Raw genomic sequence first — 25,265 nt, 5'->3', positions numbered from 1 at the left:
GTTATATTCTTGTATATAGGAAGCGGTATTATAGTAGTTATATTCTTGTGTATAGGAGCAGTATTATAGTAGTTATATTCTTGTATATAGGAGCAGTATTATAGTAGTTATATTCTTGTATATAGGAGGCAGTATAATAGTAGTTATATTCTTGTATATAGGAGCAGTATTATAGTAGTTATATTCTTGTATATAGGAGACAGTATTATAGTAGTTATATTCTTGTATATAGGAGCAGTATTATAGTAGATATATTCTTGTATATAGGGGCAGTATTATAGTAGTTATATTCTTGTATATAGGAGCAGTATTATAGTAGTTATATTCTTGTATATAGGGGGCAGTGTTATAGTAGTTATATTCTTGTATATAGGGGCAGTATTATAGTAGTTATATTCTTGTATATAGGAGCAGTATTATAGTAGTTATATTCTTGTATATAGGAGCAGTATTATAGTAGTTATATTCTTGTATATAGGAAGCGGTATTATAGTAGTTATATTCTTGTGTATAGGAGCAGTATTATAGTAGTTATATTCTTGTATATAGGAGCAGTATTATAGTAGTTATATTCTTGTGTATAGGAGTAGTATTATAGTAGTTATATTCTTGTATATAGGAGCAGTATTATAGTAGTTATATTCTTGTATATAGGAGCAGTATTATAGTAGTTATATTCTTGTATATAGGAGCAGTATTATAGTAGTTATATTCTTGTATATAGAGCAGTATTATAGTAGTTATATTCTTGTATATAGGGGGCAGTGTTATAGTAGTTATATTCTTGTATATAGGGGCAGTATTATAGTAGTTATATTCTTGTATATAGGAACAGTATTATAGTAGTTATATTCTTGTATATAGGAGGCAGTATTATAGTAGTTATATTCTTGTATATAGGAGTAGTATTATAGTAGTTATATTCTTGTATATAGGAGCAGTATTATAGTAGTTATATTCTTGTATATAGGAGCAGTATTATAGTAGTTATATTCTTGTATATAGAGCAGTATTATAGTAGTTATATTCTTGTATATAGGAGCAGTATTATAGTAGTTATATTCTTGTATATAGGAGACAGTATTATAGTAGTTATATTCTTGTATATAGGAGCAGTATTATAGTAGTTATATTCTTGTATATAGGAGCAGTATTATAGTAGTTATATTCTTGTATATAGGAGCAGTATTATAGTATTTATATTCTTGTTTATAGGAGCAGTATTATAGTAGTTATATTCTTGTATATAGGAGCAGTATTATAGTAGTTATATTCTTGTATATAGGAGCAGTATTATAGTAGTTATATTCTTGTATATAGGAGCAGTAATATAGTAGTTATATTCTTGTATATAGGAGCAGTATTATAGTAGTTATATTCTTGTTTATAGGAGCAGTATTATAGTAGTTATATTCTTGTATATAGGAGGCAGTATTATAGTAGTTATATTTTTGTATATAGGAGCAGTAATATAGTAGTTATATTCTTGTATATAGGAGCAGTATTATAGTAGTTATATTCTTGTATATAGAAGCAGTATTATAGTAGTCATATTCTTGTATATAGGAGCAGTATTATAGTAGTTATATTCTTGTATATAGGAGCAGTATTATAGTAGTTATATTCTTGTATATAGGAGCAGTATTATAGTAGTTATATTCTTGTATATAGGAGCAGTATTATAGTAGTTATATTCTTGTATATAAGAGCAGTATTATAGTAGTTATATTCTTGTATATAGGAGACAGTATTATAGTAGTTATATTCTTGTATATAGGAGGCAGTATTATAGTAGTTATATTCTTGTATATAGGAGCAGTATTATAGTAGATATATTCTTGTATATAGGAGCAGTATTATAGTAGTTATATTCTTGTATATAGGAGCAGTATTATAGTAGATATATTCTTGTATATAGGAGCAGTATTATAGTAGTTATATTCTTGTATATAGGGGACAGTATTATAGTAGTTATATTCTTGTATATAGGTGGCAGTATTATAGTAGTTATATTCCTGTATATAGGAGCAGTATTATAGTAGTTATATTCTTGTATATAGGAGCAGTATTATAGTAGTTATATTCTTATATATAGGAGCAGTATTATAGTAGTTATATTCTTGTATATAGGAGCAGTATTATAGTAGTTATATTCTTGTATATAGGGGCAGTATTATAGTAGTTATATTCTTGTATATAGGAGGAGTATTATAGTAGTTATATTCTTGTATATAGGAGCAGTATTATAGTAGTTATATTCTTGTATATAGGAGCAGTATTATAGTAGTTATATTATTGTATATAGGAGGTAGTATTATAGTAGTTATATTCTTGTATATAGGAGCAGTATTATAGTAGTTATATTCTTGTATATAGGTGGCAGTATTATAGTAGTTATATTCTTGTATATAGGAGCAGTATTATAGTAGTTATATTCTTGTATATAGGAGCAGTATTATAGTAGTTATATTCTTGTATACAGGAGCAGTATTATAGTAGTTATATTCTTGTATATAGGAGCAGTATTATAGTAGTTATATTCTTGTATATAGGAGCAGTATTAAAATAAAAGTCTGGTTCTAGATATATCATGGAGATACATAAAGTCTGGTCTGGAATTACTTTTATTTATGGAGAATCTCAGACTCAGGGAACAGTTATAGAAAATAAAAGCAGATAAAATATGGACCCGGTTTCGCTTTACATAGAAAACAGATGAAGATGAAGGATTTTCAGATTGTAAATAAATTGTTTAAAAAGATCTGAAAGAAAAAAAAATCTGTGACATAACATTATATATAAATGTGTTTTCTCTCTCTGGTTCACTTTAAAGTCTGTTATCTCCATAGAAGAATCTCTCCATCGTCTAGACATCAGTCACCCAGCAGGGCGGCGACATAGTGACCCAGCTACAAGGCCTCCATGTTGAGTTACTCTCCTTACAGTCTTGGTCCTATACATAGAAACATATACAAATCATCTTAGGAAAATAGAAATGTCGCAGGTCACACACCAGGCAGCCTCTCTCGCTTTTTTTGGTCGATACTGCAGTCGTATATTGCTACTAAGTTACGGTCACAGACTGTTGGCATGGGTCAAGCAATCAGTGGGCACAATCTGGTGCATACATTCTGCCCGTGGGACAACATAGATTTCATTACACAAGGAATATGCTGGGTTCCGTGCCAGTCACACAAGATGGCGGTGCCGGGAGATGCCCATCTATTGACCAGACAATTTGGTAGTCATGACATTGTGGGGTATATTGGATATTCTCCAGAGATGGTGTATCTTTCAGATTCAGAGGCACTATCATGGAACATTGGTTTAATACCCTTGGTAAAGTGACATGTAGACATTCAACTTAGCCTTGGTTCGATAAAATGGTGTTTGGATAAGAACTTCAGTGAGCATCGATGGTCCTCCTTGTGGTTTACTTGGTAGAACCACATGGTGTATATACCAAATATTGAGGAACGCAAGTGGCAGTCACCCAGTTTAGGTTGGCATACCCATACCCATTGCTTAGGATTGACAGATAGTCGGATTTACGAGTAGTAGACATTGACCATTACAAGGTTGTGCTGTATAGGAGACTGGCTGGAACTGGCAGTGACTGGCATTATCGATGAGTTGTTGTATGCCTGTGAGAAGTTCGGCACAGCGTTGACGTATTTGTGACATATATTGGCAGTGTTGACAGATACATTGGAGCTCGTCGTGGCAAGTCCACCATTGTCTCGGGTGTCTCTGAGTTGGTCCATTAGCTCCGTCAGTGAGTAGATATGTCCGTCAGACAGGAGGCATTGCCCGCAACTCATAAGCTGGTCGGCTCCTTCAGCTGTGATGGAGTGCCATTCATCTTCTCGTTCAGCCGGCTGACACGATAGGACTCGTAGTGTATGTTGTGGGTTATGTCCTTCAGGTCCTGCAGGTTGGATCTAGAGGAGGAGATCAAAAATGGGTCAAAAAGAAAGTGAAAGTTACAGGCCCAAAGCCCGTCGGAAAAGAAAGTGAAAGTTACAGTCCCAAAGCCAGTTGGAAAAGAAAGTGAAAGTTACAGGCCCAAAGCCAGTCGGAAAAGAAAGTGAAAGTTACAGGCCCAAAGCCAGTCGGAAAAGAAAGTGAAAGTTACAGGCCCAAAGCCCGTCGGCTATATCAGTATTTACGTGTATTTTCCATCATTCTTTCTAAGAGGAGGTAGATATTGATGAAGATGTTGATTTCATTCCACTAAACTCTACATGTGTGGGTTCAAGAAGTTAAACTTGAATTATAAGTTACCCCCCTATTCCCAGGATTGGGGAAAATTGGCATAGAGCACTGTTCACTTGGAGGGATAATTGGCTCTTGTTCTTGTGATAGTTGGGGGTCCCAGTGGTTCGCGCCCTACCGATCAGCTACTTATCCCCTACCCTGTGAATAGAGCAGTGGTTTAGGAACTGTGGACCTCTAGATATTGTAAACACTACAACTCCCAGCAAGTGAATGGAGCAGTCGCATTGTTGCTGTATTCACTAGGGGGACAACTGACCCTCGTTCTTGTTATCATTGGGGGTCCCAGCGGTTGGAGCCCCACCGATCAACTACTTATCCCTATACTGTGAATAGGGCAGTGGCTCCAAATTGTAAGCCTCCAGATGTAGCGAAAAATACAACTCCCAACAAGTGAATGGAGCAGCGGCACTGTCACTCTGTTCACTTGGGGGACAAATTATCCTTGTTTTTATTATTGTTGGGGGTCCCAATTGTTGGAGCCCCTTTATGTACATATACCTCTCCCGGTCATGTTTCCTTGGATATTTATGTATGTATAGAAATATATATATATATATATAGATATATATATATATATATATATATATATATATAAATATATATATATTAAATTATATATATATAGTACAGACTAAAAGTTTGGACACCTTCTCATTCAGAGTTTTCTTTATTTTCATGACTATGAATATTGTAGATTCTCACTGAAGGCATCAAAACTATGAATTATCACATGTGGAATTATAGACATAACAAAAAAGTGTGAAAATCTGTCATATTCTAGGTTCTAGCCACCTTTTGCTTTGATTACTGCTTTGCACACTCTTGGCATTCTCTTGTTGAGATTCAAGAGGTAGTCACCTGAAATGGTCTTCACTTCACAGGTGTGCTGGTGTGGAGGAGGAGGTGTGCTGGTGTGGAGGAGGAGGTGTGATGGTGTGGAGGAGAAGGTGTGATGGTGTGGGGGAGGAGGTGTGATGGTGTGGGGGAGGAGGTGTGATGGTGTGGGGGAGGAGGTGTGATGGTGTGGAGGAGGAGGTGTGATGGTGTGGGGGAGGAGGTGTGATGGTGTGGGGGAGGAGGTGTGATGGTGTGGAGGAGGAGGTGTGCTGGTGTGGAGGAGGAGGTGTGATGGTGTGGGGGAGGAGGTGTGATGGTGTGGGGGAGGAGGTGTGATGGTGTGGAGGAGGAGGTGTGATGGTGTGGGGGAGGAGGTGTGATGGTGTGGAGGAGGAGGTGTGCTGGTGTGGAGGAGGAGGTGTGATGGTGTGGGGGAGGAGGTGTGATGGTGTGGGGGAGGAGGTGTGCTGGTGTGGAGGAGGAGGTGTGATGGTGTGGGGGAGGAGGTGTGATGGTGTGGGGGAGGAGGTGTGATGGTGTGGGGGAGGAGGTGTGATGGTGTGGGGGAGGAGGTGTGATGGTGTGGAGGAGGAGGTGTGATGGTGTGGGGGAGGAGGCGTGATGGTGGGGGGAAGGAGGTGTGATGGTGGGGGGGAGGAGGTGTGATGATGTGGAGGAGGAGGTGTGATGGTGTGGAGGAGGAGGTGTGATGGTGTGGAGGAGGAGGTGTGATGGTGTGGAGGAGGAGGAGGTGTGATGGTGGGGGGGAGGAGGTGTGATGGTGTGGAGGAGGAGGTGTGATGGTGTGGAGGAGGAGGTGTGATGGTGTGGAGGAGGAGGTGTGATGGTGTGGGGGAGGAGGTGTGATGGTGTGGGGGAGGAGGTGTGATGGTGTGGAGGAGGAGGTGTGCTGGTGTGGAGGAGGAGGTGTGATGGTGTGGGGGAGGAGGTGTGATGGTGTGGAGGAGGAGGTGTGCTGGTGTGGAGGAGGAGGTGTGATGGTGTGGGGGAGGAGGTGTGATGGTGTGGGGAGGAGGTGTGATGGTGTGGAGGAGGAGGTGTGATGGTGGGGGGGAGGAGGTGTGATGGTGTGGAGGAGGAGGTGTGCTGGTGTGGAGGAGGAGGTGTGATGGTGTGGGGGAGGAGGTGTGATGGTGTGGGGGGGAGGAGGTGTGATGTGTGTGGGGGGGGAGGCTTTGCTGGTGACACTGTTGGGGATTTATTCACAATTGAAGGCATACTGACCCAGCATGTCTACCACAGCACCTTGCAGCGGCTGCTATTCCATCCGGTTTGCGTTTAGTTGGACCAACAGGACAATGACCCCAAACACCTCCAGGCTGTGTAAGGACTATTTGACCAAGAAGGAGAGTGATGGGTGCTGCGCCAGATGACCTGAACCCAATGAAGGCAAAAGGGCCAACAAGTGCTAAGAATCTCAGGGAATTCCTTCAAGACTGTTGGAGACCATTTCAGGTGACTACAGCTCATCAAGAGAATCCAAGAGTGTGCAAAGTAGTAATCTAAAACCTGGAATATGACAGATTTTCACACTTTTTTCGTTATGTCTATAATTCCACATGTGATAATTCATAGTTTTGATGCCTTCAGTGCGAATCTACAATATTCATAGTCATGAAAATAAAGAAAACTCTGAATGAGAAGGTGTTCAAACTTTTGGTCTGTACTGTGTATATATATATATATATATATATATATATATATATATATATATATAAATACACCCTACAAATGTACGGTGCCAGCCCCACAGACTTGATCTCAGTCCATTTAGACATTCACAGAAATGGTGCGGCACTCCAATATGGCAAAAAAAAGTGAATTTATTCTCTCACGTCAAAATACAAATAGCAACGTTTCAGCTCCTCCATGGAGCCTTTTTCAAGGATGCTTGACAAACGATGTCTAAAAAAAGGCTCCATGGAGGAGCTGAAACGTTGCTATTTGTATTTTGACGTGAGAGAATAAATTCACTTTTTTTTGCCATATTGGAGTGCCGCACCATTTCTGTGAATGAATATATATATATATATATATATTTATTATTTTTTTTATTTTTTTTTAGAATTCTGAAATTCAAATAAAAAAAAATAAAATAAATAAATGTACACTATAAACTCACCTGATAAGCAAATCTCTCAGATTGGCAAATTCGCAGTGCGACGTGTTTTCCACTGCAACAAAGAAACACGGAACGTTAGTAGAGGGTACAGAACACTCCCTAATCCATTCACATTCCGATCTATAGAACTTCAAAGGATTTCCCACCTTTACATGACAAATGACCCCCCCCCCCCCCCCATAATAATAGCCCTTTTGTGGGTTGTTCCTTTAACATAGCTGCTCTATAGGGCTTCTCCTGCCTAAATCCTTCCCGGATGATCCCTCCCTCCTCCCCTCACATGAACAATGGTGGTCTGCCGGGGTCTTATCTGTATGTGAATGCTGCCCCCTCCCCACATTACAGGAACTAAGGACTTATCTGGTAATTTGTTAACAGGGGCAAAAAAAATAGTTAAATGGGATTTGACCTTCAGATGACTTTCTGGATTATCAGATGCCAGATTAAAGATTAAATTAATTTTCACTTCACTTTCACTTGTACTAATTCAAATATTTATGTTTTTTTTTTGGCTCTAGGGTGGTATGTCCCAATCAAGGTGCCTCCAGCTGTTGCAAAACTACAACTCCCAGCATGCCTGGACAGCCTTCGGCTGTCCAGGCATGGTGGGAGTTGTAGTTTTGCAACAGTTGGAGCCACACTGGTTGGGAAACACCGAACTAGATTCTGTAACAATATATGATATATACAGGTACTCAACTAAATTTCAGCTGGGGGCGCTGTTGCATTGAGGTCTATGGAAAACACTGCTGTTGGAAAGTGGTACTACAAGCAAAAAAAAAATATCTTCTATTGTCATTAAAGGGGTATTCCAGGAAAAAACTTTATATCTCAACTGGCTCCAGAAAGTTAAACAGATTTGTAAATTACTTCTATTAAAACATCTTAATCCTTTCAGTACTTATGAGCTTCTAAAGTTAAGGTTGTTCTTTTCTGTCTAAGTGCTCTCTGATGACACATGTCTCGGGAACTGCCCAGTTTAGAAGAGGTTTGCTATGGGGATTTGCTTCTAAACTGGGCGGTTCCCGAGACATGTGTCATCAGAGAGCACTTAGACAGAAAAGAACAACCTTAACTTGAGAAGCTCATAAGTACTGAAAGGATTAAGATTTTTTAATAGAAGTAATTTACAAATCTGTTTAACTTTCTGGAGCCAGTTGATATATATATATATATATATATATATATAAGTTTTTTCCTGGAATACCCCTTTAAAGATGATGTATTTACTGGCAAAGCAAAGGTTAAAAAACAATCTCTCCCTTATTTTAAACAGAAGAAATTATACTTCCCTATGGAGACTTCAATTTGCCTGTCTGTCAATTTTCTGGATTATCAGATGCCAGATTGAAAGACATTTCAGCATTAAATACATTTTCTGATTGGGTATTAGTTATGCTTTTTAGTATTGGATATTAGTTATGCAATTATTTATGCTTTTTGGATCTAGGGAGGTATTTTATTGTTTATTATTATTATTATCTTTTTTTTATTAATAATAATAATAATAATAATAATAATAATTATTATTATTATTATATTGTGTTTTTTTAAAATAATTTTTGGTTATCATTATTATTGTTTACTCTTATTAATTATTGTTGTTTTTTATTTCTTTATTATTGTTTATGTATATTTTTACTATAATTTACTTTTTCTTGCTTATTTATCATTTTTTATAAATTTTTATTATTAATAATAATTAAGAATAGACAATAATTGCATAAAATAATAATAAATTAACAATAAGAAGTAAATGATGAATATTAATATTTGGTATTATTTATTATTAAGTATTAATATTATTATAACATTTACTTCTTATTGGCTATTTATTATTATTATATTATGTAATTATTATTGCTTATTCTTTTTTTAATTACTATTATTAATAAGAATAAACAACAACAAATAGTTACATAATACAATAATAAATAAACAATTAGTAAATGATGAATAATAATACTAATATTTATTATTATTATTATTATTATTTATTTTATATATAATAATAATCATATATATATATATATATATATATTACCGTGATAATTATTAATATATATATATATATATATATATATAGTAATATTTATTATTATTATTATTATTATTATTATTAAGTATTCATATTATTATTCATCATTTACTTCTTATTGGTTATTTATTATTTTATTATGTAATTATTATTATTGTTTATTCTTAATTATTATTATTATTTTTTATAATTTACTTATTGTTTAATAAATATTGTTATTAATTACATCTGTTTATTTCCATTTGGAAATGCTGTCGTGTGAACATGGCCTAAGATCACCGCCACATCCCATCATTCTCCAGTTAAGTATTTCCCAACCAATATGCTTTCAGCTGTTGCAAAACTACAACTCCCAGCATGTCCGGACAGCCAACGGCTGTCCGGACATGCTGGGAGTTGTAGTTTTGCAACAGCTGGAGGCACCCTGGTTGGGGAAACACTGCAATAGGGTTTTAGGTGTCTTCAGGGATGTCCTATAGAGCGGGAGACGTCTCTTTCCAGCACTGTAAGCTCAATGTCAGGCAGCAGCTGGAAAGCCTCTGTCATCGCTTGCTCGGCTCATGACCTGGGATAGATCTCCCCATGATGGAGCGCAGATGCTGCAGAGGAGGGGGGCAGACGACAGGCTATAGGGAACGCCTGGCATCCACGCCTAGTAATCTATAGCTGTTGGGAGAAAGAAGCAGGTCCTATACTGGACGTACACAGAGTGTGTATATATATGTGGTGGCCAAGTACGGGATGGTGTTTCCCTGTACTCTCCTGCTCTGTCAGGCAGTGTCCCTCAGTGTCCCCAGGGCCCCCTGCAGTTGTTTTCCCCCATGTACATTTGTTATTTATTTTATTGTGTAATGTATCTTTAATAAAATGTGTCATGTGATTATTACCCAGGATGTACTTGTGACCAGCTGACCCCAAAGGTGACCAATGGGCTCCCTGCTAGTCTCCCCCATATAAACCCTGGGTGGAGCTTCTCTCTTTTTTTCCAGTTCAGTCGGGCCTGTGGTCTGTGTCCAGAGCAATGGAGGCCTCAAGCCAAGTGCACAGTAAGGTAAAGTCACTGCCCTGTCAGTCAAGTCTTCTGTCTATTCAGCGTGGCCGGCACTAAATTCTCCTGTCTACTACAAGTCCCAGCAATCCTGCGAGGTCTCGGTGTCACTGGTCGCCTCCTTGGGCCCTGGCTGAACTGTATAGACTTTACCATCTGTCTACCCGCAGTAAAGCTATCGTTGTCCGTAACTTGGCGTCGGAGTCTTTATTGCCCCCTGTGCCTAGCCCAGGATCCAGCGGTATTACCTTCGGGTTGTTAAGGCCAGGGCTCAAGTCCTGCAGGAACTCATGGAAATGGAGTTCCTGCACTTTTTCCACAGCAGGAACGCAGTTCCCATTAGCAGGAGTCCTGCAGGACCAGCCCTTAAAGGGGTTCTCTGCCCCTAGACATCTTATCCCCTATCCAAAGGGACCCCCGCGATCTCGTGGCACCCCAGACATTCGGGCATGGAGTGAACTTCGCTCCGTGCTGAATGACTGGCAAAAGGGGGCAGAGGCTCGTGACATCACGGCCGTCATGCCCCCTCCCATAGACTTGCATTGAGGGGCTGTGGCCATGACATCACGAGCCTCCGGCGCTGCACCCAACGCTCTAAATGAATGCCGGGTGTAGCAGGAAGAATGCGGGGGTCCCCAGCGGTGGGCCCCCTGCAATCAGACATCTTGTTCCGATGTCTAGAGGAGAGTACCCCATTAAGTGGAAATCTTGGGTTCCCACGTTTTTTTCCCCCCAGGACTTAACCCCTGGTTAAGGCTAAATCACGCCCATGCACAAGGGGTTAATGCCATCTGCCCTTCGGGTAATTACATCTGCGCTGCACCACATATATGTGGTGTCCCGGTACAGGACCTGGTCCTGTCCCTTTGTCTAGAGTCCCCACAGCCAGAGTCCCTCCATGACAATAGGGCTCTCCCTTAGGACTAACTAGTCGCCTCATATAACTGGTATTTAATGTATGTATGTATATATATATATATATATATATATATATATATATATATATATATAGGAATATCTCTGTATAGGACCTTTGAGGTCACGTGCCTTCAATTAATTGTATTATGGTTCAAGGACCTTTGGGTCATGTGATACCCAGAGTTCACTGGGTTCATAACTGACAGGTTCTGCTGACCAATGAGCTTTGTCCCACCCCTTAATATATAAGGGGCTGCTGCCACTAAATTCTCTCTCTTGTTCCTGGCACTTAAAGGGTAGCTCCCACCATCCTATTTTTTTTTTTTTTGCTAGCACGCCCCCCACCCCCCCCCCCCGCTACGGCACTAGCCCGTTCCCTCCTCCCCCCCAACCACCGCCCCGCATACCCCGTTCCCTCCTCCCCCCAACCACCGCCCCACATACCCCGTTCCCTCCTCCCCCCCAACCACCGCTCCGCATACCCCGTTCCCTCATTACACTTACTGCAGAGTCCGGCAGCGGGCGTGCAGGGACAGTGGCGGCAATGAGGTGGCGGCGGCGATGTGCGGGAGGAGTGGCCTCCCAGCCAGTGGCCGGGGAGCCAATGCGCTCGCTCCCGTCTGTCTGATTGACAGGCAGGGAGCGAGTGCAGACTAACTGAAAAAGGTCTGATTGCCGCTCCAAAATCAGTCCTTTTTCAGTGGCCGTTTTTTTTATGTAAATTAAACCTTTTTAATGAAAAAAAATAAAAATAAATGTATATTAGAGATATGTTGTAGTACATAAGTACTACAACATATCAAAAAATAAAGTGGGTGACAGTGCCCATTTAAAGAAAGCACATTCATCTCAGCACAATCATCAATTCAAGCTAGGCCCAAAGCCTAGGAATCCGCAGCTAGAGATGAGCGAACTTACAGTAAATTCGATTCGTCATGAACTTCTCGGCTCGGCAGTTGATGACTTTTCCTGCATAAATGAGTTCAGCTTTCCGGTGCTCCCATGGGCTGGAAAAGGTGGATACATTCCTAGGAGACTCTTTCCTAGGACTGTATCCACCTTTTCCAGCCCACCGGAGCAACTGAAAGCTGAACTCATTTATGCAGGATAAAGTCATCAACTGCCGAGCCGAGAAGTTCGTGACGAATCGAATTTACTGTAAGTTCGCTCGTCTCTATCCGCAGCCACTAAACGTGAGTTACTCAAAGCTCAAACTACCGAATCCTGTGTGACTACTAGAAACTCAAATCTCCTAAAAATAGTAGCACAGTGGCTAACATCAAAGCTCATTGATCCCGGAGTCCCAGAAGACCTGTGAGGAACCTGTATTCCGGTTCACTCGTAAAAGACTGTTGTGTTCCATGGCGTTGCATAAAATATACAGTAAAGTTACTTCAAGTTTACTTCCGAAAATCTGCTGTGGACATCTGTGCCGTTTGTGGGACGGTTGGCGGTGGGACCATTACATTGAGGAAACCTCCCCCTGGCGTCACGACAATTAAGGATTAACACCAATATACCCTACACTATAACCAATATATATATATATATATATATATATATATATATATATATATACTCTATGGCAGTGGTCTTCAACCTGCGGACCTCCAGATGTTGCAAAACTACAACTCCCAGCATGCCCGGACAGCCGTTGGCTGTCCGGGCATGCTGGGAGTTGTAGTTTTGCAACATCTGGAGGTCCGCAGGTTGGAGAGCACTGCTCTATGGTGATACTTGTGCTCGGAGAAGATGATCCCACCATGGACGCGGCCTCACCTTCTATGATGCCCCACTTGGTCTTCCGTCCCAGGATCCTCCTGCCATTGATCTGATGCTCCTCGTCCGTCCCCACTACGGCAAAGGGAATCTTCTGCTGCAAGGGCGAAACGTGGATCCGGTTATATATGGTACACGAGAACGACATCCTGCTTAGTCACACCGCTGAGGAGTTTGCTGCAATGTATCAGTGAAGGGAGGAGCTATCGCTCTGGAGTCCTGGCTTGTGTTGAGGTCTGACTGCACTGAAACATTGTAACGAACTCTCAGCTTATGTCAGATGGGTGTTCAGTCTTGGAAGGATGTTTACATTCACTGACAGCAAACAGAGAGAGAGAGAGAGAGAGACAAAAAATGCAGGTTATCCTTCCGGGGGCAATGTTTCCTAACCAGGGTGCCTACAGCTGTTGCAAGACTACAACTCCTAGCATGCCCCAACTGTCTTAAAGGGGTATTCCAGGAAAAAACTTTTATATATATATATATATATATATATATATATATATATATATATATATATCTCAACTGGCTCCAGAACGTTAAACAGATGTGTAAATTACTTCTATTAAAAAAATCTTAATCCTTTCAATATTTATCAGCTGCTGAAGTTGAGTTGTTCTTTTCTGTCTGGTAACAGTGCTCTCTGCTGACATCTCTGCTTGTCTCGGGAACTGCACAGAGTAGAAGAGGTTTGCTATGGGGATTTGCTTCTAAACTGGGCGGTTCCCGAGACAGGTGTCATCAGAGAGCACTTAGACAGAAAAGAAGAACTCAACTTCAGCAGCTCATAACTACTGAAAGGATTAAGATTTTTTAATAGAAGTAATTTACAAATCTGTTTAACTTTCTGGAGCCAGTTCATATATATATATTTATAAAAAGTTTTTTCCTGGATAACACTACAGGGGCTGCGTCTTACAGATTCCCTTGGTTGCAATGCATCATGGGGTTTTGTCTCTTATTGCAGGAGAATCCTGGTGTTCCAGATCTCTGCTTGCTGGCAGTGAACAGGAACAAGTGGAAAACCTTCTATACCAATGTTTCCCAACCAGGGTGCCTCCAGCTGTTGCAAAACTGCCACTCCCAGCCAGAGGCTGTCTATACACTGTTGTATACGATAGGTGTGGCAAGGGTTAATATGGATATCCCCCAAGATTAAATGGTACCGCCTATTCCAGTGATCTCTCATACTGTGGACCTCCGAATGTTGCAAAACGTTGGATGTTGGCTGTCTGGGCATGCCGGAAGTTGTAGTTTTGCAACAGCTGGAGACACCCTGGTTTGGAAACACTGGTGTAAAAGGTTTTTTCCCGTTCACTGCCAGCAAGCAGAGATGTGGAATACCAGGATTCTCCTGAAATAAGAGGCGGAACACCGAAATGCATTGCAACCAAGGGAATCTGTAAGAGCTGAAGGTATTCGGGGCATGCTGGGAGTTGTAGTCTTGACACAGCTGGAGGCACCCTGGTTGGGAAGCACTGCATTAGATGATCAGCTGGTCAAACTAAAATTGTCATATTCAGCCATCATTTATCTGGTCACCTTAGATGGAACGTGTCATCAGACAATGACATATATATACAGTGGTCCCTCAAGTTACAATATTAATTGGTTCTGGGACGACCATTGTATGTTGAAACCATTGTATGTTGAGACCAGAACTCTATGGAAACCTGGTAACTGGTTCTAAAGGCACCAAAATGTCATCCAAAAATAGGAAAAAGTGAGGATTAAAGAAAAATAAGTAGAAAACTAATATAGATAAAGCAAATCCTTATATATAAAAGTAATAAAGATCTGCTGGGAGCTGTAAATCACTGTCTATGTCAGTGTTTCCCAAGCAGGGAGCCTCCAGCTGTTGCAAAACTACAACTCCCAGCATGCCCGGACAGCCGAAGGCTGTCCGGGCATGCTGGAAGTTGTAGTTTTGCAACAGCTGGTGGCACCCTGCTTGGGAAACACTGGTCTATGTAGAGGACAAGAGCTTCTTCAGGGTCCTGTACAGAACACGAAATGTCCTAAAAAAGTAATGGAGTCGCCTTCACCTGATGTCCAAAGGAGCAACTAACCCTGGGACAGGTAAAGAGTACAGAACATGTAATACCTCCCTGTACTGTAGGGGACGCTACCAGACACCAGTCAGTGCATACACTTCAGTAATACAGGTAAAGAGTAGTACAGAACATGTAATACCTCCCTGTACTGTAGGGGACGCTACCAGACACCAGTCAGTGCATACACTTCAGTAATACAGGTAAAGAGTAGTACAGAACATGTAATACCTCCCTGTACTGTAGGGGGCGCTACCAGACACCAGTCAGTGCATACACTTCAGTAATACAGGTAAAGAGTACAGAACATGTAATACCTCCCTGTACTGTAGGGGGCGCTACCAGACACCAGTCAGTGCATACACTTCAGTAATACAGGTAAAGAGTAGTACAGAACATGTAATACCTCCCTGTACTGTAGGGGGCGCTACCAGACACCAGTCAGTGCATACACTTCAGTAATACAGGTAAAGAGTACAGAACATGTAATACCTCCCTGTACTGTAGGGGGCGCTACCAGACACCAGTCAGTGCATACACTTCAGTAATACAGGTAAAGAGTAGTACAGAACATGTAATACCTCCCTGTACTGTAGGGGGCGCTACCAGACACCAGTCAGTGCATACACTTCAGTAATACAGGTAAAGAGTACAGAACATGTAATACCTCCCTGTACTGTAGGGGGCGCTACCAGACACCAGTCAGTGCATACACTTCAGTAATACAGGTAAAGAGTAGTACAGAACATGTAATACCTCCCTGTACTGTAGGGGGCGCTACCAGACACCAGTCAGTGCATACACTTCAGTAATACAGGTAAAGAGTACAGAACATGTAATACCTCCCTGTACTGTAGGGGGCGCTACCAGACACCAGTCAGTGCATACACTTCAGTAATACAGGTAAAGAGTAGTACAGAACATGTAATACCTCCCTGTACTGTAGGGGGTGCTACCAGACACCAGTCAGTGCATACACTTCAGTAATACAGGTAAAGAGTACAGAACATGTAATACCTCCCTGTACTGTAGGGGGCGCTACCAGACACCAGTCAGTGCATACACTTCAGTAATACAGGTAAAGAGTACAGAACATGTAATACCTCCCTGTACTGTAGGGGGCGCTACCAGACACCAGTCAGTGCATACACTTCAGTAATACAGGTAAAGAGTACAGAACATGTAATACCTCCCTGTACTGTATGGGGCGCTACCAGACACCAGTCAGTGCATACACTTCAGTAATACAGGTAAAGAGTAAAAAACATGTAATACCTCCCTGTACTGTAGGGGGCGCTACCAGACACCAGTCAGTGCATACACTTCAGTAATACAGGGGTTTTACCAGTGAATGCCCATTTTGCTTGGTCGGTTCTTCCAGCCATTGACACGTTTCACAGATCTGGACTGTCCGTACATTGTATGTTGAGTCTGGTTTCAACTTACGATGGTCCAGAAAAGACCAATGTATGTTGAAACCATTGTATGTTGAGGCCATTGTAAGTTGAGGGATCACTGTATATTAAACGGGTATAGAGCAGCACCTCCAAAACAGCAAGTAAAGGTAAATATGGTGCAGGCAGGTCTCTGGGACCCCGGTCCCGGGTCCTTTTGCTTAGGCTGCGTTCACACGGCTGTCTAGACCCCTTCTTCTCCCGTCAAAAAAACAAACAAAAAACTGCAATAACGGATGCAAAAGGACGTTATCCATTTGTATCAATTTGGATCTGTTATTGTTCAGTTAGTAAACCCAAAAAACATTTTTTTTTGTTCTGAGCACGCTCAGAAGTAAAAACGGATTGAAAAAAAGGATTGAAAAAACGGATGCAAACGGATGACATTAAAGGCTCCTCCATTTTCCATAGACTTCAATCTTAAATTTACTGTATCTGTCTTTTTTTTCAGTTTTTTTTGGACGGAAGAAAAAATACTGCCTCTGGCGTTTTTTCTGCCATCCAAAAAAACGGAAATGAGCGCAGACGGGTACAAACGGATATAAACGGATTGCTAAAAAATCCCATTGACATGAATGGGATTTTTTTTAAAACCGTTTTTAATCCGTTTACAGCCTGCAAGAACGGAACCGAAATGGGGATAAAAAAAAAACAGGGACAGACGGCTGTGTGAACGCACCCTTTTATAAATATATATATACATATATATATATATATATATATATATATATATATATATATATAGTTATATTTATTTATTTTATTATTATTATTATTTCTTTTTTTCTAATTTTCTACATTATCAAAAATAATCCTGAAATCTTGCAATTCTCATTTTGGCCACTAGGGCCTAAAACTAAGGCGCCCTTTACCTATGCCCATCGTCCCGCGGCATTTACCGCACCGGGGAGAAGAAACTCATTATAGGACCGATCCCATTGATTTGAATAGGACAGTTCACGCCCCAGGTTGGACTCTGGGCGTTGGCATATGCCGCATGGGCCCCAGTCATGGCGCTTCTTTGCTGCGTTCCCCTGTCCCGTATGCACGGTAAAGAACGCCGTTTCCTAAACAACTTTTCTCATCAGTTGTGGCGAGTATAGGCTGCGTTCCCTGAGCCGGACACATGTGAACGCGGCCTAAGCTGAGACTTCCTGTTCTGTACGGATCGCTCTCCAGCATCCTCCTCCTTATCATCACAGAAGTCTCAGCTTAGTTGTAGGCCCTAGTGGCTAAAGCGAAAACTGCATGATTACAGCATTACAGTAAAAAGGGGACGCCGGTAGATAGAGAAGACAATAGGAGCTCGGCCTCCCCCTCCTTTATAGAATAACCCCTGCACAGATCACAGAGCATGCTCACAAGCTTCCCCCCCCATACCAGGAATATGGCCTGGAGATGTTCATTGTGTCTATGTCCATGGGGCTTTCTCTAAAGCAGTGTGTGCCTTCAACTGTTGCGAAACTACAACTCCCAGCATGCCCAGAAGACAGCCTTCTCTTCCGATCTGGATAACGATTGTATTGATTGTCTGCTCACCCGGATCTTTTCGTTCAGTAACGCCTCTGTGGGGTCTTCGTCCAGCTCTGGTTGGGGGTATACACTGATTCCGTGGGTCTGCAGGTCCTTCCTTATCTGCAGGAAACATACAATAGTGTAAAAGGGGATGTCTTCTTCTGAGCAGCCAGTAGACTCCAAACTGAGGACCTCCAGCTGTTGCAAAACTACAACTCCCAGCATGCCCGGACAGCCGCTGGCTGTCCGGGCATGCTGGGAGTTGTAGTTTTGCAACAGCTGGAGGTCCACAGTTTGGAGACCACTGCTATAGGTTCCCCAGGTCATTGGATACTTACTCTCTGTTTGAACTCCTCCCTCTCCTCCAGCGTTAGCGTGTCCGCTTTAGCGATGACCGGAACTACGTTCACTATACGGCCCAGACGTTTCATGAATTCGAGGTCCAGCGGTCTCAGCCTGTTGGTGACAATCAATGTAATAAGTTACGAGGCTGCCATACTGGTCGTACTGGTATTGGCGCCGATACTGGACATTTGCTCGATCACTTGTACTAACCCCGATACCCATCCTATTACCATAAGAAAATCTAAGAATCCCTCTCGCCTTCCCTGCGTTCCCCTGCTGACACCTCTTCATTGGAGTGGTGCAGGACCTGCCGTGTGATGACGTCATTTCATTGTGCGGCAGGTCCTGCACCACTCTGGCTTGGAGGAGAAGGTCCTGCACTACTAACAGGGCGAAGGATGCCGGGCCTCCAAAGGGAGCGAAGGGAAGGGAAGAGGGATTTTTACTATTTTCTTTTGGAGAAGACTTTTTGGGGAACCTAATGGGAGCATCTACCTAATAGGAAGTTCCCCACCTAACACTACCTACCGGGGCTTCTAGCTAATACGGGGGATTACCTACCTGCCTGACTACCCACTTACTGGGGGATTTTACCTAGTAGGAGGTTTCTTACCTGCCTACCTCCCTACAGGGGGCTTCTACCTAATACAGGGGATGACCTACCTTTCTGACTATCTACTTACTGGGGGCTTATACCTAATAGGAGGTTTCCTACCTGACTACCTCCCTACAGGGGGCTTCTACCTAATACAGGGGATGACCTACCTTTCTGACTACCTTCCTGCTGGGGGTTTATACCTAATAAGGGGGATTACCTACCCCGCCTGACTACCTACTTACTGGGGGCTTATACCTAATAGGAGATTCCCTACCTACCTGACTACCTAACTACTAGGGGCGTATGCCTAATAGGAGATTCCCTACCTACCTGACTACCCAACTACTAACTACCTGACTAGCTAATAGGGCAGGGGGGGGTTCCATAAAAACCTTACCATCTAACTACTGGGGGCTTATACCTGATAGGAAGTTCCCTACCTACCTGACTACCTAACTACTGTGGAGCTTCCACCTAAAAGGGTTGATTTCCTACCTACTTACTGGGGGGCTTCTAGCTAAAAGTAGAAGGTTCCCTACCTACCTTTCTTCTAGGGGCTTGTACCTAATAGGGGGATTTCCTACCTACCTAATTACTGGGGGGCTTCTGCCTAATAGAGGGGATTCCCTACCTACCTACTTTGGGGGGGGGGGGGGTTTCTACCTAATAGGTAGTGATACCCCATCTACCTACCTACTGGGGGCTTCTAGCTAGTTGAAAAAAAGTACCGCTACATGTACTCAGTCTTAAAAAATGGTATCAGGACATCCCTAGTGTATTCGATAGATATTACATTTCAAAGTTTTACCGGCAATAGAATCAAAATTTAATTTAAGGTGGGATAAGTTACGTAGTTGACAGATGTGGATCCCCCCTTCGAGGAACGGCGTCCCCCGATACTTGATAACACTACTCACCAGTGACCTGTAGGGGGAATGAAGTAGATGCAGCTGTGGATACGGGAGTCTGGGATTCTGCGCTTCCTGTTGACCAGGATCTCCTCTCTCAGGTATTTCTCGTATTGCTCATGGATGTACTTGATGATTGGGTCCCAACTAGAACATCATAGAAGAGATAGAGACAATGAGCCTAGAAAATATTGTTCCTCATAGATCATATCTAGGGCATGGCCATGGAGCATGGTATGAAGTAGTCACTGCTCTTAGAACAAGTCACAATGACAATCTCTTTGAAGATTTGGATCTAGAACCCGGGATACTGTGACCTCAGTAAGTGTTATCTGTGAAAGGTGAAGAACAGAATATATGTATATATATATATATATATATATATATATATATATATATATATATATATCTTTCTAGGCCAAAACATAAGCAAGGCAATGGTAATCCTAGTTTTTCTTCAAGGTAGCAGAAAATGTCCCATAAACAACAATTTTCTTGGTAGACCTAGAACTAAGATTGAAAGGACCAGTAGAACATGTCCCATTAACAACAATTTTCGTAGTAGACCTAGAACCAAGCTTGAAAGGACCAGTAGAATGTGTCCCAATAACACTTTTCTTGGTAGACCTAGAACCAAGCTTGAAAGGACCAGTAGAATGTGTCTCATTGACAACAGGTTTCTTGGTAGACCTAAAACCAAGCTTTAAAGAATCGGTAGAACATGTCCCATTGACAACAATTATCTTGGTAGGACCTAAAACCAAATTTGGCAAGGCCAGTAGAACGTGTCTCATTGACACTTTTCTAGGTAGACCTAGAACCAAACTTGAAAGGACCAGTAGAATGTGTCCTATTGACACTCTTCTTGGTAGACCTAGAATCAAGCTTGAAAGAATCAGTAGAACTTGTCCCATTGACAACTATTATCTTGTTAGGACCTAGAACCAAACTTGAAAAGACCAGTACCCTAATTAATGATACACAATGGTTCACATCATTCTTTAAATGCATCAATGGGGCTACACTGACTGCCATTTTGGCATATGACATCACATGCATGATTATGTCACTCTCTCTATGACATCATAGGTGCCCGTGTCATAATGAGGATCAAGCCTTAAAGGAAACCTGTCACACGTTTCACCCACACTATCGTGCTGTACCGGCTGGTAGTGCGGGTGACAGGGATTAAAATGGTACCGTCTGTGTCTGGATCCGTCACTCCATTGAGGAGATATATTTATTTTTCAGAATATGCAAATGAGCAGTCTGGGGCATGGGCGGAGCCCCGCCCATGCCCACAGACTGCTTATTTGCATATTTTGAAAAATAAAGATATGTCCTCAACAGAGCAACAGATCCAGACACAGAAGGTACCATTTTAATCAGTGTCATAGTTCTAGGTAAAACTAATCTTCCTGGCAGAAAATAATACACAAAACATCATGGATGGTTAGATCCTGGATCTTGATCTAGAACAGGAGGCAATGATGTCAACTTTAGTCTAGAACTCAGCTAATTTTGCATGATGAGTCCATAACAGTATATAGACACCTCTAGATCTTCAGACTGCATTTATTTTAGTGTATACTGTTCTTGGTGAGTCTAGATCTGATGAAGAATTTCTAGTACAGCTTCAGCAATATACAGTATATAATCCATCACGTCTATGACAACCTAAAACAACATCAGCCCACTGGTAGCTCCAGAGCCAAGGACAATGCTGGTTCCAGCATGATCTAGAACAGGATAATTATATCAAATTTAGTCTAGAACTCAGGGCTACATGATGTCTGGAGTACTAATTTTACATGATGAGTCTATAACAGTATACAGCAACATCAGTCATACAGACACCTCTAGATCTTCAGACTGCCTTCATTTTGGTATATACTGTTCTTGATGAATCTAGATTGGATGAAGAATTTCTCATACAGCTCCAGCAACGTACAGTATGTAATCCATCACATCTAAGATGACCCAGAACGACATCAGCCTACTAGTAGCCCCAGAACCCAGGACACACTGATTCCAGCATGATCTAGAATAGGAGGCAATGATATCAACTTTAGTCTAGAACTCAGGCTATTTCATTTCTGGATTATTAATCCTGAATGATGAGTCCATAACACTATACAGACACCTCTAAATCTTCAGACTGCCTTCATTTTAGTATATACTGTTCTTGATGAGTCTAGATTGGATGAAGAATTTCTCATACAGCTCCAGCAATGTACAGTATGTAATCCATCACATCTAGGACAACCTAGAACGACATCAGTCTACTCGTAGCCCCAGAACCCAGGACATGCTGATTCCAGCATGATCTAGAACAAGAGGCAATTATATTAATTTTACTCTAGAACTCAGGCTATATCCTTTCTGGAGTATTCATTCTGCATGATGAGTCTATAACAGTATACAGACACATAGAGACCTTCATTTTAGTATATCCTGTTCTTGATGAATCTAGAACGGATGAAGAATTTCTTCTACAGCTCGGGTTACAATATACAGTTTGTAATCCATCACATCTAGGACAACCTAGAACAACATCAGCCTACTGGTAGCTACAGAACCAAGGACATGCTGATTTCAGTATGATCTAGAATAGGAGGCAATCATATAAATTTCAGTCTAGAACACAGGGCTACATGATGTCTGGAGTACTAATTTTGCGTGATGAGTCTGTAACAGTATATAGTGACCTCAGACATACAGACACCTCTAGATCTTCAGACTGTCTTCATTTTAGTATATACTGTTCTTGATGAGTTTAGATTGGATGAAGAATTTCTCCTAAAGCTCCAGCAATAGACAGTATGTAATCCATCACATCTAGGACAACCTAGAACGACATCGGTCTACTAGTAGCCCCAGAACATGCCGATTCCAGCATGATCTAGAATAGGAGGCAATTAAATCAGTTTTAGTCTAGAACCCAGGCTAGATAATTTCTGCAGTATTAATTCTGCAGGATGAGTCCATAACCGTATACAGACGCCTCTAGATCTTCAGACTGCCTTCATTTTAGTATATACTGTTCTTGATGAGTCTAGATTGGATGAATAATTTCTCCTACAGCTCCAGCAACATACAGCATGTAATCCATCACATCTAGGACAATCTAGAATGACATCAGTCTACTAGTAGTCCCAGAACCCAGGACATGCTGGTTCCAGCATGATCTAGAATAGGAGGCAATGATATCAATTTTAGTCTAGAACTCAAGGCTACAATTTAGCATGATGAGTCCAAAAGAGTATACAGACACCTATAGACCTTCATTTTAGTATATACTGTTCTTGATGAATCTAGAATGGATGAAGAATTTCTTCTACAGCATCAGGTTACAATATAGAGTATGTAATCCATCCCATCTAGGAAAATCTAGAACGACATCAGTCTACTAGTACCACCAGAACATGCTGATTCCAGCATGATCTAGAATAGGAGGCAATGATATTAATTTTAGTCTAGAACTCAGGCTAGATAATTTCTGGAGTATTAATTCTGCATGATGAGTCTATAACAGTATACAGACACCTCTAAACCTTCATTTTAGTATATACTGTTCTTGATGAATCTAGAATGGATAAAGAATTTCTTCTACAATGTCAGGTTACAATATACAGTATGTAACCCATCACATCAAGGACAAGCTAGGACTCCATCAGCCTAGAGGTAGCTCTAGAACCCATGACATGCTAGTGATCTAGAACAGTTGACAGTATTGTGTTTACCAGTTTTGGTTATTGATCTGATCCCCGAATCCTGGCGTGTCGATCACCGTCAGCCTCATCTCCATCCCTCTCTCCTCGATCACTGCGGACGGACAGAGTAAAGACGGTCAATATGACATCACGGCTCTACCGTATCTCCACAAGGTTGGGTTCTAGTCCGGGTCCAGACGACATCTCACCTTGACTGACCGCTTTCATTTCCAAAGTCTTGGGAATCCCGGCGCCCGGAGTTTTGCGGATGACCTTTGACTTGAACAGGGTATTCACAAGGGTGGATTTGCCCAGTCCGCTCTGACCTAGAAACAATGAAAAAACGTCTTCAGAATGGAGAACGTCTGTGGTCTCCAAACTGTGGACCTCCGGCTGTTGCAAAACTACAACTCCCAGCATGCCCGGACAGCCGTTGGCTGTCCGGGCATGCTGGGAATTGTAGTTTTGCAACAGCCGGAGGTCCACAGTTTGGAGACCCCCAGTCTAGGTCTTGATTTTTAGGTCACATGACAGATTCTTCTCCATTAACATCCAAAGGTAAATTCAGAGCAGAGCTGACAGGCACTATATAGTGCTCAGATAATGCCATTGTATACAGCCCACATAATACTGCCATGTAGTGCCCAGATAACGCTGTCACATACAGCCCACATAATGCCATCACATACAGCCCACATACTGCAGTCACATACAGCCCACCTAATGCCGTCACATACAGCCCACATATTGCCGTCACATACAGCCCACCTAATGCCATCACATACAGCCCACATAATGCTGCCATATAGTGCTAGCCTAAAGCTGTCACATATAGCCCACATAATGCCGTCACATATAGCCCACATAATGCCGTCACATACAGCCCACATAATGCCGTCACATACAGCCCACATAATGCTGTCATATAGTGCTACCCTAAAGCTGTCACATACAACCCACATAATGCCGACATAGAGTCCTAAGTTAATGTTGTCATATACAACCCACATAATAGGCCATAAAATGCCAAGATAATGCTGTCACATACACCACACACATTACCATTATATAGTGACAAGCTAATGCTGTCATATTTAGCCCAAATAATGCTGCCATATAGTACCTAGATAATGCTGTCATACACAGCCCATATAATACCACCATATAGTACCTAGATAATGCAGTCACAGCCCTCATAATACCACCATATAGTACCTAGATAATGCAGTCACAGCCCATATAATACCACCATATAGTACCTAGATAATGCCATCATAGCCCACATAATACCACCATATAGTACCTCGATAATGCAGTCACAGCCCACATAATACCACCATATAGTACCTAGATAATGCAGTCATACACAGCCCACATAATACCACCATATAGTACCTAGATAATGCCATCACAGCCCACATAATACCACCATATAGTACCTAGATAATGCAGTCACAGCCCATATAATACCACCATATAGTACCTAGATAATGCCATCACAGCCCACATAATACCACCATATAGTACCTAGATAATGCCATCACAGCCCACATAATACCACCATATAGTACCTAGATAATGCAGTCACAGCCCACATAATACCACCATATAGTACCTAGATAATGCCATCACAGCCCACA

The 25,265-nt window shown here is 41.5% G+C and overlaps 1 protein-coding gene across 8 annotated transcripts in view; it reads right to left on the bottom strand.

Moving 5' to 3' along the window:
* Positions 1–2,612: 2,612 nt before the first annotated feature.
* The window catches only part of SEPTIN12 (septin 12), a 220,580-nt gene continuing 197,927 nt past the window's right edge, over positions 2,613–25,265 (bottom strand). For all 8 annotated transcript variants that reach the window (XM_056533384.1, XM_056533385.1, XM_056533386.1 and 5 more), the window contains 8 exons: positions 23,835–23,951; positions 23,656–23,737; positions 19,922–20,059; positions 18,400–18,517; positions 18,086–18,181; positions 13,042–13,138; positions 7,259–7,310; positions 2,613–3,941 (listed from right to left, as the gene is read on the bottom strand). In XM_056533384.1, the coding sequence (XP_056389359.1) occupies positions 3,818–3,941; positions 7,259–7,310; positions 13,042–13,138; positions 18,086–18,181; positions 18,400–18,517; positions 19,922–20,059; positions 23,656–23,737; positions 23,835–23,951 (824 nt within the window). In that variant the 3' untranslated portion in view covers positions 2,613–3,817. The remainder of the gene's footprint in view (positions 3,942–7,258; positions 7,311–13,041; positions 13,139–18,085; positions 18,182–18,399; positions 18,518–19,921; positions 20,060–23,655; positions 23,738–23,834; positions 23,952–25,265) is intronic.

The sequence above is a fragment of the Hyla sarda genome, chromosome 8 (genome assembly GCF_029499605.1).
Source record: "Hyla sarda isolate aHylSar1 chromosome 8, aHylSar1.hap1, whole genome shotgun sequence".
NCBI classification, from domain to species: Eukaryota; Metazoa; Chordata; class Amphibia; order Anura; family Hylidae; genus Hyla; species Hyla sarda.
The sequence above is the reverse complement of the archived record's forward strand: the minus strand, read 5'-3'. Positions and strand labels throughout refer to the sequence as shown.